This window comes from Xiphophorus maculatus, unplaced genomic scaffold (assembly GCF_002775205.1).
Source record: "Xiphophorus maculatus strain JP 163 A unplaced genomic scaffold, X_maculatus-5.0-male Unplaced_Scaffold_BN000164F, whole genome shotgun sequence".
NCBI lineage: Eukaryota > Metazoa > Chordata > Actinopteri > Cyprinodontiformes > Poeciliidae > Xiphophorus > Xiphophorus maculatus.
The window spans coordinates 28329-47644 of NW_019369763.1; the positions used below are offsets into that span (position 1 = coordinate 28329).

Sequence of the window (19316 nt, forward strand, 5' to 3'; positions counted from 1 at the left end):
GTCGCAAACGAACACGGCGGGTTATTTTTAGATCGTTTTGCCGTTGGATCACAGGTGGAAAAGAAAAAATAATGACTCCAAACCCACAGAAAGCAGCGTTACTCCGAGGGATTTCTGTCTGGGAAACTTCAAACATGCCTTCATCTCTCAGCTAAGTGAAACAAATTAACTGGACTTCTATAAAAGATCGCTCAGACTTTCTCTTTATTTACCCCTAATTGGTTTTATGTTTTTCTCCAGCCAGAATCCCTTTGTAGTTGTTAAAGGTTTGTGGTTTTCAGTCTCATTAGGAAACCGAAGAGAATTATGGAAACGTTTAAGAATATTTTCCCGCTTTAGATCTGATTATTCTCTTTGTAAAAAAAAATAAAATCTTCATTTAAGGGTAAAATACGGTTTTATCTCCGACTCCTGAAGGTTGTGGACGGCATTTTCACTTTTTGTTTGGACTCTCAGACAACCTCATGTTTAATGTTATGGATTGTTTTCACCTCAGCTGAAGTATTAAACTATGATCTGACAAAAAGTGCTCAAATTTGGACGACTCTCAGAGGTTGGAGGGTGATTATGTTCTCACATGTTTGGTTAATTTACTTTCCTTCCATAAATTGGTTTTCAAAAAAAAAATTATGAAAAGTTTAACATTTTTATGACTCGTATATGTAAAAATATTTTTTCTCATGTTATAAGTGAAATAATCTGCCAGTGAAGCTCAATATTTAGGAATTATTGCCTTAAATCAAACTCTTATATTGCCAAAAAGCTACTTGTAAGTTAATTTTATCTTATTTAAAGTCTACTAAAATATTTACATTAGAAACGACAACAAATTTGATAAAATAGTTTGCATATTCAAATTCAAAAATAGGAAATTAAATGTCTCTTTCTTTCTCATATTAATTCAAATTCTTACGAGAGTTACTGTATTATGTAAGCTTAAATTATTTAGAATTTAAAAAAGCTTTGTGAAAACATTTATGTTGAAAAGAGGCCAAGAGAAACACAGTTAGACTCTCAGCAGGGGGTCTAAAACAGTTAATAATTATACCAATGAAGCAAATTGGATTTCAGAGACATCTGTTTGACCGAGATTTAGCTGTTTGATGAAAACTGATGACTTTGGTTACCATCTAAGCCTATTAGGCCAAGTATTTAAGGCCTGCTAAGCCTCCAGAGTGATTACACTTAACCATGAAATTTAATTAGGAGTAGGTAGCTCTTCATGTTGGAAGTGGGGGGAATATTTTCTAGTCAAAGTACCGAGCTGCCGGCTACATGCACATCCTCTGCAGCTCACAGCGGTCACCTCTTCATTAACACCTTAATTGTCCTGCCAGCATGACAGAATCTGTCTTTGTCCGTCACTCCGTGGCGGGACTGGATGTTCAGCTTTGTGAAAATTAAAAACCGTGACAACAGCCGGTGTAATTAGCTCCGTGGGTGGGTTACTGCGGCCTTTCCACTCCCCTTCAGTCTGTCGTCGTCTCTTCGTTCCTCCATCGCTCACTCTCCGGTTTCACGCAGTGAAATCATTTTCTGTCTCTTTTCTTTTTGTCCCGCTTGTTGTGCGGTGTCGGGGTTTGTCCGGTACAGTGCGGTTTGCCCCGCCATTGTTTCCCGCAGCTCCGCTCCGGTAATGACGCTCATCAGTCGCGGATAAGCACACGCAGCATTGTTAGCCCCCTGCTGTTTACACCTGTACTGACAGATTTAGTTTTGCTACCCAGAGGCAACAAAAACACGTGAGATGAAGTTAGTTTGGTTCATTTTCACAGGTTTTTTTTCAGGCTACAGCTAAATATACAGCATTTCTTTGCGCTAATAGCAGAGCTAAGCACTTTAGCATTTATGCTAACTTTGAAAACGTTTAGCACACTTATCAGACTTTAATGAAGTAATTCTAATTTACTTAGCTGTTTTGTAAACTGTCATGTGTATAAAGTGTGTTAAAATTTTGGTTATCGACTGTTAAGAACTCTTTAACTAGTTAGACGTTTATTACAATATATTATAATAAGTCTGATCATGCTGGGATGATAAGTTGTGACAGATAACATATCACTCCGGCTATCGACATGGGTGAATCTAGCAATTTAGTGCAATCGTTTGCTAAATACCATGTTAGAATAGCGCTTCAGCATTAGCAGCACCACTAGATACCATGTTGTTATAACGCTTGAGCTAACTTTTGATAAATACTACGTTGGTATAGCGTGTTAGAGTTAACTTTCACTAAATACAATGTTGCTATAGCACTTTAGCATTAGCTTCTGCTAAATACCATGGTGATATAGCACTTTAGTGTTAGTTTGTGCTAAATATGATGTTGTTATAGCGCTTTAGCATTAGCATCCACTAGATAGCATGTTGTTATAGCGTTTAGTGCTACCTTTTGCTAAATACCATGTTAGAATAGTAATTTATCATTAGCTCTTGATAAATACTGTAATTTCTCCCTCTGCAGACAGTCCAGGACTGTAAGGCGACAGAACCTGGTCTAGGATCATGTTCTTTATTATTTGTTTAATATTCTCCCCACTATTTTGCCTACAGTTTGTATATTTTGGAAGGTTTCACTCAGTGTAGTGTCAGAGGTTTTGTTAAATGATGTAAAATAGTTATAGAAAAAGTTAGCATGTCAGTTTTAGAGTGCTCTTTCAACTGTCTCCCTTTGTTTTTATTGTTCTTTTATTTAAGTTGCTAATCATAATGTATCGTTCGTTATTGTTTTTTTGAAAAGTAAGAGGATTACATGTGAGTATTGATCAAACCTTTTACGTCCTGCTGCAGAGACCTTTGCTGCATGACAGCATGCATCGTTATAAAAACCAGACTAGCAGGGATTTTTTTCCCATTACAGAAGGAAGGACAGGTGATAAAACCGGGCTGAAGTTGATGTTCCTGTGATTCCCCAGAAGGATTGATTCGCTTTGAAACGAACGGCTCTGCAGGCCGGTCAAGGTCTTTTCTCATTGCTACTGTCACTTCTAATATTTCTCCACAGAGCTGCGTGGGTGGAACTCGCTCCAATTAATCAATTAATCTGAGATGCTTAATAGTATGAACTTTAAAAAACTGACCCAAATTTCCTTCATTTCAGAGCTTATATAGATGCAGAACATTGATTTAGCGCTAGAAATCATTAAAAGATAAACTGCTGCCTCTAAAATCATTCACTCATTATCAGATGCGGCTTTTATCTTTGCTGCTTGCTGACAGTTTCGCTGTGTCATTTTCAGGGCCTGACTTTATGTGTGGCTCTGCTTTGACCTCATTCACCTCCATCTCGTTTTCTATCCATTTAGTTGCTTTCAACAGAACTATTTGATTTTCCTAAACCCTCATTTGCACACTTTGCAACTTGTGTTTTTTATTCTCTGTGTTCAACTGACCTAAATAATCTTTACAAACTCGACTTTCTGCTTTAAAAAAGCAGGAAGAATTTCAGCAGTAGCTTTAAATATTAAGGAACTAATAAAATATTAACATAGAAAATTATCTGTGCCACAGCCAGCCACTAATTAGCTGAAAACACCTGCAGTGTGCAAGTGTATTTGTAGGAAGTTGAGTGGAAGGAAAAAGTGCAACTGCACCAGGGGATTAAATTTGTAGACTTTGATTATTTCTATATGTAGCATCTATTTAATATTGTTTTTATTGGGAGTTGTATGTTTTTTGCTTATAATTTAAGTAACATTGTTATAAATATATTATATCCTGTGGATAAACTGGAAGAAAAATCAACAAAGGACAAAGGACCATCATAGAAATAAAAAAGAGAAGCAAATTTTCACCAAAATCTAAGAAATTTTGAGATGAATTTCAGAAATTCTGTAGGAAAAAAATCTGAATTTTTTAGATTAATCCCATAAATTATAGAGAAAACACAAGGACATTTCTGGGTTTTAAAAGTTGAAATTTAGCCTGAAAAATCTTTGAAATTTTTAGATTAATCTCAAAAATGTTGTTGAACAAAGAAGGAAATTTCTGAGTTTGAAAAGTCAAATTTTTTTCTAAAGGAAAAACTCAAAAACATTTAATTATCTAAGTTTCAAAAGTGGAAAACTTTGATTTTTGAAACAAAAAAAATAGTTTTTTTTTTCAAAATAAAAATTCTGATTGATCTAAAAAAAATTTTTAAAGACAATTTTCGACTTTTGAAGCTCAGAAATTTTCTTGTTTTTTCCCCAGAATATTTATGAGTTTAATCTAAAAAATTCTCAGTTTTTTCTAGTAAACTTCAGTCCACATTGCCGCCCTACAGGTGTTGAACTTTAGTTAAGCGTGAATTATTTAGACACACAGCCACACGCGCGTGCAGTTTGTCACCAAAAATCCTATTGGCTGCTGTGTGGTTGCGTCATTTCCGCACAGATGACGGCACGAGACGCTTCTTCAGTCGCTGTAGTAACGTCAGTGGGACTGGTACGCGGAGCCGCAGCTCTCCTACAAACCGACACCGCTCAGTTTTCACGCGTGGATTTACATTTTCCTCCGCCGTGGGTCGTTTTGGGAGCGGAAACCTGCCGCCGGAGCGGAGAAAAATAAGTTTTTTGTGTTTCTGGAGCGAAGGAATGTACAGTTTTTTGTTGTTAAACTGGAAGGAGTCGGTGTAATTGTGGTTGGTTTGGGTTTTTCTGGACACCAGAGAAGCGGCGGCTCGGTGTCCACCTGACCCCGTGGAAAATAACACGGCGGATAATGACACTGACGTGGCGCACTAAGCTCTCCAGCTCTCACCCGCTTGGAAACTAAAGTTTCCCAGCTCCAGGTAACAGCGTCCGATTATCCAAACAGTTGGGATAAACTTCGACATTATGGGGGTTATCGGACTCCTCCGGCCGTCTTGATGCCGCTCCAGCCGGGACTGCGTGCCCTGTAACCGCCGGGATGAGCAGCACCGACCTGGAGCGCATGTCGCTCAGCTCCTCGGCCAACTCGGTGGCCTCCAGCGCCCGGACGCTGTCGGCCAACGTCCGGAAGCTGCACAACGCGCTCAACCTGCTGCTCAGCGACTTGGAGCGGGAGCAGTTAATCCACTGCCTCAACGTGTACCACTCCAAGCGCAACGTGTACGACCTGGTTCAGACCCTCAACGTGATCCTGAACGCGCCCAGCAAGCGGCAGCTGCTGCCCATGCTGCGGCTGGTCATCCCCCGCTCCGACCAGCTCCTCTTCGAGCAGTACACCTCGGAGGGGCTTTACCTAAAGTCGGATTTAGTCGCGAACAATGGCCACGCCGAACCCCCGCCGAGCTCCAGCCCGACTCCACCGGGGAACCTGTCGCCGAGCATCCCGCCGGACTTCCAGGTGGCGCTGCGGGGCTCCCCGGACAGCTTCAGCACCAGCAGCGACGGGACGGCGGCGCCGCTGGTGCCGCTGCTCGGCCGGAACTTCATCCACGAGCCGCCGGGCGAGCTCCGGCAGGTCACCATGAAGCGCCACAAGAGCAACGAGGGCCTGGGATTCAGCATCCGCGGCGGCTCGGAGCACGGGGTCGGGATCTACGTGTCCCTGGTGGAGCCCGGGAGCCTGGCGGAGAAGCAGGGGCTCCGCATCGGCGACCAGATCATGAAAGTTAACGACAAAGTGTTCGAGAAAGTCACCCACGCAGAAGCGGTGAAGGTAGGGCGACGTGTTTCTGTTTGTAAATGCCAAACTATGGAACGCCTCTGGTGCCACATGTTGCATCTTTCCCAACAAGTATGGATAGGAAATAATGTCAAAATGCAGAGTTGGGTAACTAGTTACATTTACTCAATTACATTTACTTGAGTAACTTTATTATAAAGTCGCTGCTCTTGCTTGAGTAAAATTTCTGGATTCTCTACCCACTGAATAAAAAACAAACAAGTTTTAATCAAAAATTCACCAGACTCAGACACAAACCTGCAGTTTTTGTTAAAGTTTAGTAAGTTTTTTTTTATAGACAGTAACTGATTTGGAAACATTTTGTTTTGCCAGATTTTGTTATTTTTTTGTTACTGATATAAATTATTATCATTTTCATCCTTAAAACACCAAAACTTTCAACTTAACTTAATATTTTGGTCCAACTGAATTTTTAAATGTAACGATTGATATATTTTATAGAGCTGCTTTCAAACCGAAGTGATCAGTTACTCAGTACTCGAGTAGACTTTCGACCAAATACTTTTTTACTCTTGAGTAATGTCTTGCATGGCTACTTTTTACTTTTACTTGAGTTAAAAATATGCTAAAGTGGTGCTACTCTTACTTAAGTATAATTTTTGGGCCCATCTCTGTCAAAATTACAAGTGAAGAAGTCTGAAAGTTGTATAATGTGGTGTAAAAACCACGAGAATGTGTTTTTTAATATACACCATGGAGTTGCGGATTGGGCGAACTACAAACAGCTGAAAGCTTGTCAACACTGGCTGCATTTCATTGGCCATAAAATTACGCAAATGGTTTCCGATAAGTTAATGTAAACGTGTATTTGAGTTCTTGCTGGGATGTTAGTCCTTTAAGCCTGGAAATGTTCTTCAGGTGATAGAAGGCTGACTTTGTAACCATCTTTATGTGACTCTGGATATTCAGGGGAAGTCAGAAAACTGTAATACCTGGTACATACATGTGATTCTGGGGTAAAAAATGAGATTGTTCTCAGATGTGAGTCGGCGCAGAGCGCAAGCGACGCATCACTTCCTGGAGGCGCAATGAGGTTAAATCATTGGCCTGCTGCATGTCGGAGTCAAGGCTGCCAGGCTGTTTACAGCTGCTCTTTCCTCCGCTGCACGCTCATATCTCATGTACATGACAGCATGTTAGGGCCAATGTATAGGAAGTAAAAATAGGAGTAAATTTCTGCCATAAAACTCTAAAATTTTGAGAATCTTTGAAATTTTCTAGACGTTTTCTGGAAAATGTTGCATAAAAATGCAAAACGGCTGAAACACTGATTTCCTTTTAATCAAGGTTATAAACTCTCCTGTTTAGAGCTGCTTTCAAACCAAAAATACTGGAATACTGACCAACATTTCTGATGGCACCCGACAAAATGTAATGTTTGTTACCGTTCATAATCGATTATGTTTGTATGACTTTTGTTTTTATGATGTGCAGCACTTTGAACTACTGTGTCGCTTATATATGTTTTATAAATAAACCTGAGATAGAAATCAACAAGTCAAAATGTTGCTGGAAAAAAACTCTGACATTTTTATTCAAAAATTCTTTCCATGAAATACTTGGAAATTTCTGTCGAAAGTCGAAAGTTTTTTTTTTATTATAGAAACTTTCTGATTAATCTCAAAATTTCAGATTTTTTTCTCACAAATTTTAAACATTTGGAGATAAAAAATTTCAGAGCTATTTTCTAGAAAATTTTCTCAAAATGTTCTAATTTTTTTTTTCCTTGCTATTTTTTTTTTCCACTTTTGGAGTTCAGAATTTAACATTTTTTTTTTCTGTAAAATCTTTGAGATTATTCTCAAAATTTCAGACTTTTCTCTTGCAAATGTTTGATGTTTGGAGCTCAGAAATTAACTTTTTTCTAGATTTTTTTCTGGTGTGAAATTTACTCCTTTTTTTCTTTCTACAATGGCTCTAATATGCCATTGAACATGACTCCTTTTGGAGAAAACACACCCCAATATATCGGAGGAGGTTATCTGGAAGCATCTGGATGTTCTACATCTAGAATGTAAACTCTAGATCAGTTCTTCTAGGAACTGATCTAGGAAGCTCTAGTGTAACCGGACGCCTGTAGCAGGCGGTAACCTTAGTGGCCTGTGTTTGTGTGCAGGTTTGAATGGACGGAGGTTGTCTTTTCAAGCAGGGCGAAGGCCCAAAACCAAGAAAAATGTGTTTTTATATTTTGGAACTAGTGCAGCTAACGCCACTGTGATCATAAATAATTTAAAATCACAGTTTACCGTTTGCAAATGCTCAACTTTGAAAAAAGTCATTAAAAATTCTTGTGATTCTGACCGTCCTAAAAGAGAGAAACTTTCGTGTGATTTAATTCCAGACATAAATGAGCAGAAGGTCTTTTTATTCAGTGTCTGATTTAAACTGCCTGGTGTTAATATCGCCCTACATTAGAAACTCGTCATGCATCTCTGCATCTCGGACCTTTGGGACGTTTAAAAGAGCTTTAATTGAATCCGTTTCATCGAGCATCGTTATCCAAACCCTGCATGCTTTCCATGAAGCGATATAAGTTGTAGAAGAAGAAGATCTGGGCCAATTGTTTCTAGATTATTGTTTACTATAAAGGCTGGTTGTCATAGACATGGCTTCTGCTGCAAAATGGTGCAAAAATCACTTAAACAATTAAAAAACAGCAGGCTTTGGTGGGATTAGTTCTACAGAATAAATGCCAAACATGTAGAAAAACGTTTCTTCCAGCATGTCATCAAGTTCTGCTTGTATGCATCTTTTATTTAACCAGGAAAATAATGTTAATGGTGTTTTTCCCCACATAATAGTCCAGTAGACTCGGTTCCATTCAGAGGCAAAGTTGCAACATTTGTTGCATTTTCACGCTGCACAGTCAAACAATCCAAACAGTCTGAAAAAGCAGTTCCCCCTCCTCGCCTGTGGGGGCGCTGCATCAAGAACTACTGAAGGAAATGACAAAAACTTGTGAAGAAGACCCTCGGTGCAACTTCCGTCTTTATGAAATGTCAAAAAAAATGGAGTAGCATCAGATTTTAGTGGTTGTAGACCACAAACTATTTCTCCTGCTAACTCTAGTTAGCGCGCTTTTTTCTTTGTATTTACCCAGAATGCCCTGCGCTGTAGTGCACTTCCTGCTTTTGGAGCGGTCTCTAGTCCACTTGGCGTTCACATACTTTTGAACCAGTAAAGAATTCACCCCAACTGAACCGGGACTGAGGTTTGTAGGCGGACCAGAGTTAGCGTTTTTGTCTCAATTGCGTGTTCACACTTCCCCAAACAAACCGGACTTTCTAGAAAAAACGGACTGGACTTTGACTAAAGTGGATTAAATGGGATTGGTGTAAATGCAGCATTATAAAGTGAATAATTTTTTGTTACAAAAGGCAGAAGCAACTGAAAACTGAAGCATAATATTCAAAGTAAGCTAAACGTGGAAACCTGCATGCTAGCAGCTTGGAGATGAAGCTAGCTCTGTCCGACTCCTCAGCTGTGGTTTATTTAACCAAACGCAGAAGAAAGACACGACTGTATGTAACTGAATTATCCCCAGCTATACTGTTTCTTCTCGTGTAACACCCTCCTTAAGTCAGAAAGCAATCAAATTAAAAGGCAAGAGACACAGAGACTGTCGGGGAGAAAAGAGTCACTCTTCCAGCATAAAGCGATTTACGTCCCAATCACGTCCCGGACAGAGGCAAGCGGGGACCGAGTCCGGATCCAGAGAAGATGAAAGTAAAATTCAGCTGTAAGCTCAGAGAAACAGCAGCCAGTAGCTGCTGGGACCAGAGGAAGGGATTAGGCTTGATTAGGAGATTATGGTGAGGAGAAAACAAGGTGAATGATTCATTTTCTGCCCAGAAACAAACATGCAGAGATTTAAAAGTCGATCCTGTTTTTAAAAGCGATGAAAACAATCAGCAGCCTTGTGGAAAAGTTTCAAAATGCCCAGTAACTTCTTCACTTTTTAAATCTGCTTAATCTGGTCTGGATTAATAGTACCTGGCCCAGTTGCATAATGACCCAAATAATCAATGGAAAAACCAAAACCTTTTAAACAAAGTTTGAGCAGTTTTCTGAATATTTAAACTCATATTTCCATGATTTTATCTGGATGAGCTACGAAAGCCTCCTTTATGGAGCTAAACTGTAGAAAAATAACAAAGTTGAAAATGTAAAACTAAGAAGAAGAAAAATATTAAAAACTTTTATCTGTAAATATGCTTTACCCAAAACTCCTCAAGTTGCAGTTTTAACTTCAACTGGTTCAAATTTTAATTTTAAAAAAATGAATTAAGCACCTTTTGTTATCCAAATGTTAATTTGTGACCCCAAAAAATAATCAACAATATAGTTCTATATCAAGCCAGGTAGAAAAAATATAAGTAATTAAAATAAGTATTTTTTTAGCTGCAGATGCAATCTTTGCCACAAATAATCAAGCATTTACTAAAGGAATGCTGCCGTTGCTTTTTAAGCAATAAAATGTGCATTTACTTGTTTAAGAAAATGAGTTGAAATTTTTGTTTACTTACATCTTGAATGTATTTCTAATATTGTATAAGCAAGGCTTAAGAGGTTAAATGAGAAATAAGCAGAATGTAACAACCCCAACCCCTGATTAATCGTTAGAATAATCAATTAATCATCAGGATAATCGATTAATCTTCAGAATAATTAATAGCTGAAACAATCATTAGCTGTAGCCCTAATCTTTTAAACTGATGAAAATACCTGATTTTAGAAACATTTACATTTTAAAATAACAAAATGAATAAATTGTTGGGGTAAAAGCCAAAGATTTCTCCCACTCTGACTTGCCTTGTTTCTGAAAATGTGCTACATAAATAAGCTTACCTTACCTCACCTTTTAGTTGAGGATCCTAACAACCCCTTTGCATGCTGGGAATTAACATCAGAAATATTCCAGCAATAAAAAGCATCTTTGCACCAATAAAAATAGATTTTCCTTTGACTCATTTGGTAAAACCTCTTCAGAATCTCTGTAAGTTTTAAGTATTTTATTCAGTTGAATGATTTTTATACTTTCTTGCTGCCCTAGATAGTGTTATTAAAAATATATGCTCACTTTGTATTCATTTGTCGTTTTATTTTCCTGTCAAATGAAGTAGACAGACTGGGAACTGGCTTGCTTGTCAAGCTGACGGCTCTCTCCTTGGTGAGGGGAAAAGCTAACAGGAATAATAATTCTGACCGCTTTCGGAGCCTGACAGCAGAAAGACGGGAATGAGCGACAAGCTGCACTTCTTTGGAAAACTTTCCCAGCAGGACGAGCGTGAAAACGTCTCACATCTTTTTCTCCGTGGTTGTTCGTGGCTCAGACCGTCTGTCATGCTGGGCGGCGTGTCGAGACAAATCTGAGGCCCGATGGAGATGTTTACTCACTCATCCTGAGCACCAACGTCGTTTTCTGACGTTTCAACAGAGTTTGTTGCACAAGTTTGGATTTTGCTTTTTTAAAACACAAATTGTCAAAATTAAACCCACAAACTCAAATATGTACATACACACGGATATTTGGAAAAGTGATTTTAGGAAACGGTTGATCAGTAATGATTATTTTAACGATTAATCAATTAATTGAATTTCTGAAAAATGTTTAACCACTTAGGCTTATTTTATTAAAATAAATATGTATAAGAAAATGCAAATGATTAAAAAATAATGTTTTCTGAATAAGAAATAAAACATTGTATTGCTTAAAATGTAATAAGATACTAAAGGATGCACCAGCAGCTAAATAAATACTTAAATAAGCCCCTTTGTTTTTCACTTACTACTAATGCAATGTAGGACTGAAATGTTTTTATTTTTCAATTAACCAATTAATAACTGGACAGCAAAACGTGCTTAACGTGGGAATTTTACAGAATTTGATCCAGGTAAAGCTACAACTATGACACTTGAAGTTTTAGGTAGCATATTTACAGACAATCTTTTCATCTAAAATGCAAAAACTATATTTTCTTCTTACAGTTTTGGCTTAATTACTGCTACGAGTTTGTTCTTTCAGCAAATAACATATTTTAGAGTCTGTATACTATTACAATTAAAGATTAATCGATTACTAAATTAGTTGACCATTCTCTGAATGCTAGTCGTTAGCCTACATATTCCTGATGCCTGTAAATTCATGCTAATCATTAGCCTCTCCAATGCTAATGGAAGTGAGTAAATTGAACTTCCATCTGTTCGTGCTTCAGGATTCGTAAATTCACGTATTCTTGCATTTTTCTGTTGAACGTACCTTCAAATATTTTATGGAAAACAAAGCTATTTGTGGATTTTTTTTGTACAGCATATCTAAAATGTTCAAAGAAACTGAAGCTTGGGAAGCTAAAACACCTAGCAGGAATGCTAGTTGGTGGACATTAGCAAAGCAGCCAGTCCAACAGTGGAGATCGTAGATGTTAGCATTGGTTTCCACTTTGCGTTTCAATGCAGATTGAGGTATATTTGTTGTTTGCACTGTTAAAACATTAAGTTATGGACAATTTTTAGAGCAGTTATCAAGTTTTTGCAGATTTGATCTTTCTGTAGCTAGCTGGGATTGCTAATTGTTGAGAATAGCCGGGGTCCTCTGTTTTATTTTACCCCCAAAAATAATAGATTTCAATTATTTCAGTCAATTTAGGTCACCAGAAGCTTGTTTACAGCAACAAAAAGAGTGTGAAGTCACTAAAATCCTCTAGCCAATTATTGTTAGCTTTGGGTTTACATATTTAAAGCCACTGTTTGTTCAATAAATTCAACTAAAAATCATTAAAGCTGTGCTTTGCATCATCAATCCACCCTGGAGAAACTTAAAGCTGTAAACAGTGATTCTTTCCAGCTTTCAGCGTCCATGTTTTAAATGCAGTTGGGAGAGATAATTAACCTTCACCCAATCAGGACGCAGCTATAATAAATTATTGTAAAAGTAGGTTGTTAATGAAAGAAAACCAGAAGCTCAGCTGGCCTTCTACTTTATTAAACTAAACAAATTAACGTGAGTTTTTCTCCCAGCCGTTCCCATATTTATCACCGAAAGCCCAAAGATTTACATAATCACGTTGCTCAGGTTTTATTGTGCATTCCTGTAAAGCCTTTATTGCTGCTTGATAAACTTTTATGTTGGACTTCATGTCCAGGATGCAAATCCTGATGTGCTTTATGGCAAAGATTCACCTGAGAGGAGAATATAATTTAATTTAATGAAATGCTGCAGAAACTACCTGAATGATTGCTTTCCAATAACCCAGGTTGAGATTTTTTAATCAATGCTTAAAGGTCTATTATGTTTTTTAAAAAAAAAAAAAATCAATATTAGTATTAATTGGAACACATTTTTCCTCTACTTTTAAATAATTATTTTCTCTTTGAGTTTCTCAAAGGAATCTGACAATTTACCACTTTTTGTGCAGGTCTCCTGCTCAGCCATGTATGACCTGTAATTATGGCTCTGCATAATTACGGGCCAATAATATCTGAGGAAAGCAATATTTATTTTCTCTGGCATGTTCTTCCCATAATTAGTTTTGGTTTATTGTCCAACTTTTCCCCAGTTTTATCAGGGAACTTCTTCAGGATCTCAGGTGATTCTTGGGTCGGATTTTAGGGTTGAAATAAATCAATTAATTACGATTAATTGTAATAATCAACAAATAGTCTTTGGTTTTTAGGCACTCGGGATCTAAAAGTGCTACTTGACTGTCTAATAAAATAATCTTTAATACTTTATCACATATAGACACGATGAGTTTTATTGATTAAAACTGTCAACTAATTTAGTAATCGATTAATTGTTTAATCAAATCAAAGAACAATATGTACAGAGCTGTAATTAGGCCAAAACTGTACAAAAAATAGATACGTTTTGCATTTAACATAAATGTAAATATATTCTACCCAAAACTTTGAGCTGGTTTTTAGCGTCACCTGATTCAAATTTTATAAAATAAGAATAATAAAAAAATTCTTATGTAGCCACTTTTGCGGTACAGTTATAATTGGTTAATCAAAACAAAAAGTTAACAAATCATCCTTACACCGTCACACGTTATTTATTTAACTACAGATGCATTCTTTGCTACCAATGATCAATCGGTCAAAGAAAGGCTATGCTATTGCATTTTTACCCAATAAAATGTTTATTTTCTTAATATAAGGGCAGTTAAGTTAGGTTTATTTGTATTTTCTGATGCATTTTTAATATTGTATAAAATAAACTTTTGGTTAAATAACAAATTTGATTAATTGTCGATTACTAAAATAATCATGGATTATGCTGCCAGGAGCTTAAACTTTATTTAATCACAAATTTATCATTTTACAATATTATTATATTCCATGTTTAGACTGGAATAAATGTCTGTTAGTTGGGATGTAAGATAAATGATTAAGTTTAAGCTCCTCCTCTATAAAGTTCTATATTAGGAGCATTTCTGTCCATCTCTTGCAGAAAGTTAAATAAACCAGGGTTTTCTCTTGGAGCCCTCAGTTCAGTTTGTCACTGTAATTATACTGTTAAATATTTATAAATTGCTTTAATTATTTGGGTGGGAACCCAGTCTGCTTTCCTCGAGCGCAGTGATGGATACGGAAAAGTTTACATGATTTTTATTGCGTAACGATCTGAAAATTACTCAAGACACTCAATGCAACTTGAATTTTAGTCTTCGTTGAGGAGGATATTTTCTCTTTTTGTGTTTCCTTCTGCTGCTTTTACAATCAAAGTGCCGGTTTGTTGTGTCAAAAACCTCATATTTTCGTCCATCATGTATATTCTCCTCTGATCGGCCCACTTGGGGTCCATTAGACCTGCCAAAATGACTCCATTGCTGCACTTTAATTTCTTTACAATGAAGCCACTGAATGCTCGACTTCCCAGTGAAGGTGTCCCCCATCCGTCTCCGGCTCTAAATCAGCGGAAGCAGCCATTAATATCCCGTCAACGGGCCGAATGTCTGCTGTTTCTGGTCACATCTCCCTGCAGGCAGGAAATGGCTGCTTCTCTTGGTCCCTTGTGTGCTTTTAGTTTAACTGAAATCTGATTTTATTAAGGCCTGCATGGGAAATGGGCTGTTTTAAACAGAGCTGCTACTTACGGGGTAATATTCATGCACTTTCGCAACATTTACAGGTAACTTTCACGGAACTTGTAGCGTAATTTAGAGAATCAGAAGTAAGATCCAATCTGCCCATTCTTTTTGGTGTTTGATGTGAAATCTGCAATCGTCTAAATCATCCAAGATTTGGGATGATTTAGATTTCGTCCTAAATCTGACATTTAGGATGAAATCAGTGTTTCCTGATGCCTCTTTCCAACTTCTCTTCATTTAAACCTTTTAACAGAACTTTTTTTTAACTTTTGTAGATAATTGCATTCAATGAGGGAAAATAACAGTTGAAGAAATGAGAATCTGTTCAGTATTTTGGAGCTTAATAATCACCAGGTTAAAAAGAGAGATTATCCAATCTGTTCGTTTCAATTTATCCCTATTTAGAGATAAAATCCCAGCCTTATCTGATATGTTTTAAATCTGAGGTGTTGGATTTAGTTTCCCCCTTTAATCCTCAGCATGGATTTATTGAATTGAGCTTATTGGGTAAGTTTCTCTGGGTGTCCGCTGCCGCCGTCGTCGTGATTCATGAGACTAAGAGGGTCTGCTCTGAATATAAATGAGGATCTGAAAGGTTTCATTGCTACTTTGGTTTTGTCTGTTGCTGTATGACAGGTATAATTATGAAATGTAGCCAAGAGAGGTGTGTGAGGTGCTATCGAACACACACACACACACACACACACACACACACACACACACACACACACACACACACACACACACACTCCACTGATCATTATCCTGTTCAGAGACTCAATTAGAGAAGAAGAAACACTGAGACTTTTTTAGAGTGGCAGTTGTGATTAAAAGATTTTTTAAAGGATTCTCAAAATAAAAAAAAAAAAACTGAAAAAGCAACATTGTTTATAATTAAAGTAATGATTAAGTTAGAATACTAGAAAACCTGATTTAGATCTTCATCTAAAACAGGGTGTTCAAACGTTTTGGACCAGAATCCCGAAGATGAAAGTAAAATAATTTATTTATCTGCCTAGCATTAGCTGCTAAGCAACATGCAATATTTTAATAAAATAAACGTAGGACAATTTCATAACTTCTTATTTATTGTTGGGGTTTTTTTCAGAAAATGACTTTTCAGTAATGCTCTCTGGATGAAGGCAGTTATAATCATTATATTGGTTACAAAAAGACACATGCTTTGACTGTTTCCATCGTAGGAAAATTATGTTGGTAATAACTTTACTCTGGGTAAACCTTCTGGATTTTGTAGGCATAAAAAGTCAGTTTGTGGATTCACTTTGAACCCCAGAACCAGACCAGGAACGCTTGATTACATTTAGTGCTTTTGCAGTAATTTTTGGTTTCTTTTGCTTCATATTGGACTCATCCTGAGAGTCAAACCCATTGTGATGCAGGAGCCCGAAGTTTAGGTATTTAATGGTTATGTAAGCTCTGGAGAGCCGAGTTAAACAATCTGCAGGGAGACGGGCGTCCTGGGAGTCCTCTGATGTGTGGCTGAGGTAAAACACTGCGAGTCTTCAGGGGAAGATTGATGCCGTTTTGTAATTTTCAGGCCCGCTTTGAAGATTTTAGTCCAAGATGGAGAGCAGGACTGAAAAAGCCTGAATCCTCCTGTGCTTCTGTGTCAGATTACTTCCTTCGCCGCGCCGACCCGCAGCGGTCCGTCAGCCGGCCCAGATGTCTCTTTTATGTGGAGGACAAGTGCAGAGGAGTCCTGCCTGATATCTGACACTTGTGAGCCGCCTTATCTGCCTTTCTACCCGACCGCCGTCCCACTCACCGTCTGCTGCCTGCCTCGCGCCCGGCGCTTTGAAACGGAAGCAGCAAAACGAGAAAGTGTGAAGCAAAGGAGCAGCAGGTTGGACCGTTTGGGGTCCACGCAATTATTTGATAAGCAGACTGATGGATGTGTTTCTTTATTGGCTTTCAGAAACAATTTTCATTAAGTCCCACAAATCAGACGACATGTAAAGAACTTCACACTTTAAACAAACAGCTGAGTTTTACAAGGAAGCTCCATATTTACAGTGTTTCTCTAATATTGGTCAACAGTTTGAGACACAGATGGACTCAGAGTGGCTTTATTAAAAGTAACTTTTATACAAAATTCATATTTTCCATGGTTTATGCTCCCATTTTTATCTCAGTTTCTCCTAAAACCATCCCAAGTGCTTAAAAAAACCCACCCAGATGTTTTTTGGTACCTGGAAAATGAGCAGCTACAAAAACCTCCTGATTTTTGAGTCACATTCAACGGGCATTGAGCTACAACAAAAAAATAACATTTCTGCCAAAAATTATTTAGAGATAAATCTGAGATTTTTTAGAGCAAAACTTGAAATTTTCATAGTTTGGAAAGTCAAAAATTTGCTTAAAAAAGAGGAATTTTGAGATTGATCCCATAAATGTTTTTGAAAAACTTGAAAATTTCAGAGTTTCAAAAGTTAAAAACTTTTAAGAGAAATTTCTCAGAAATTTCCATGTTGTTCATAGAATATTTTTGGCTTTTGGAGCTCAGAAATGTCCTTGTTTTTTCCAAAACACTCCTGAGATTAAGCTCAAAATTAACTTTTCTTTAATTTTTTTTAGGCCTTTTCCCCTTTAAGTCTAAATTAGCTACTTTTGGCCACGCACACAAACTCAATGCTTACACTTGCACTTGAAATGGCTTCAAACTAATGCGCAGTTATACAATCGTACATCTTTGAAAAGCTAAGCCTCCTGCACAACCAACAAGAATGCAGTACTGGATGGTAATTCAACAACAAAGCGCTTGTCTTTTCCAGCAGCCGTTGTTTTTAGAAGCAGTAGAGTTTTGCCTATTATTCACCTTTCAGGTTATTTACGGCATTCATTAATTAGAAAAAATACTATTTGAGAAATACAGCAGCAGATTTGGTCCACGTTGCACCATGAGTGCTTCTGTTTTTGAGTTTTGAGATTAGAAATGCAGGGAAATGACAAAACTTTCCAGTCAAGCATTTATTTCTTCTTGATATTAAATTTATGTGCAGTGAATTAAAATCAGATCCCAGTTACATAACGGAGGATTTTTACTCGTTCGCAGCAGATTCTCCCTCCGTTTAAAGCCTCGGTGACTGATGTCCTCCAGCTCGGTGATGAGGAGATAATTACAGTAAGAGGTTGCCTTCAGGGCCTCATGGAGATAAGTGAAGGAGGACAACACATGTGGCGTTCAGTGACAGGCTGTAACTCTGATGAAACGGACCAGCTGCAGTTATGAAGAACGCTGATCTGACTCGGATTACGCCGGAGGACGGCAGACAGATAATTGAGTCGGTATGGAGAGAAAGATGATTATTTACCGTCTGGATTTGGTCTGACAGATTAGTTTGGGTATGAAGAGGAAAGCGCTGGAGAGGCAGAGGAGAAACGGGTCAAACGCCGGGAGACTCATCCGGACACAGCTGCCGTCCGAATCGGACTCAGTGTCCGAGGAAGAGGAAAACTCGTTACTGATCAGAAGCAGCACAGACTGATCACTGGACATGTTTTCATCTAAATGTCAGAAACAAATTAAAATCGTTTGTTTCTCGTCACTATAGGCCAGAAAATTGAGAAAATGTGTCCTTTCTTTAAGAGAAAAATGTATCCGCAGCATCTATCAAAGTTATCGATTGAGTTAATCTAAAGTTGATTAAAAAAGCAGCCATTTTCTTAAAAACCTGAGTTTTCTCTTGTATCGAGGAACGACTGTTTTCCCATTACACTAACAGCTAAACTTTCTGAAAAAAGAAGCACATAATTTTACCCTAACCCCTTCTTGGCTGATACCAATTTTTTTCCCTTTTAGGTTTATTTTGATTTTCATTGATAACTTTAATGCAAACCAAAAATTTAACTCTGGTCCGCCGTAAAACCTCGGTCCTGGTTCGGTTGAAGCGAATTCTGGTGCGATTTGAACACATATGTGAAAGCCAAGTGGACTGGAGACCGCTCCAAAAGCAGGAAGTGGACTACAGCACAGGGCATTCTGGGTAAACACAGAAAAAACAAATGCGCTAACTAGCGCTAGTGGGAGAAATGTTTTGTTGCTTTTTTTTTTTTTTTACCGAAGACAAAAAAGAAAATCTAACACTACTCCATTTATGTTGCAATTTTCAAAGAAGTAAGTTGCGCTCATGTTTCCTTCAGTGGTTCTTGGTGCAGCGCCCCCACAGGCGAGGAGGGGAACAGCTTTTCCAAAAGATTTGTATCGTTTTACATCAGCTGAAAATGTAACAGATGTTCCAACTTTGGTGCCAAATCAAACTGAGTCTATTGGACAACCACAGGTGAAAAACTATAATCGTCTGTCCACCACTTTATCTTTTAGTTACATGTTGTCTTTTTATGTATTTATAGACCAAAAACTGAAAATCTGATTTTTCACTGGTGCTGCAGAAATTGTGCCAGTTCCAATTGTTTGGCTAATAATCTGCGCATCTCTAATTTTTGAGGATATTTCCTACATCAGTTGTCTAAAAAATGAAACGAAAGACGTTAAAAATGTTTAATTACACTGAACAGAACAAATCAATTAATAATCTGTGGGCTGCGTCACAT

The 19316-nt window shown here is 37.7% G+C and overlaps 1 protein-coding gene across 1 annotated transcript in view; it reads left to right on the forward strand.

The window, feature by feature from the left end:
* Positions 1–4389: 4389 nt before the first annotated feature.
* The window catches only part of LOC102236534 (whirlin-like), a 59229-nt gene continuing 44302 nt past the window's right edge, over positions 4390–19316 (forward strand). The window contains exon 1 of the mRNA XM_005812367.2: positions 4390–5625. Within this exon, the coding sequence (XP_005812424.1) occupies positions 4891–5625 (735 nt within the window). The 5' untranslated portion in view covers positions 4390–4890. The remainder of the gene's footprint in view (positions 5626–19316) is intronic.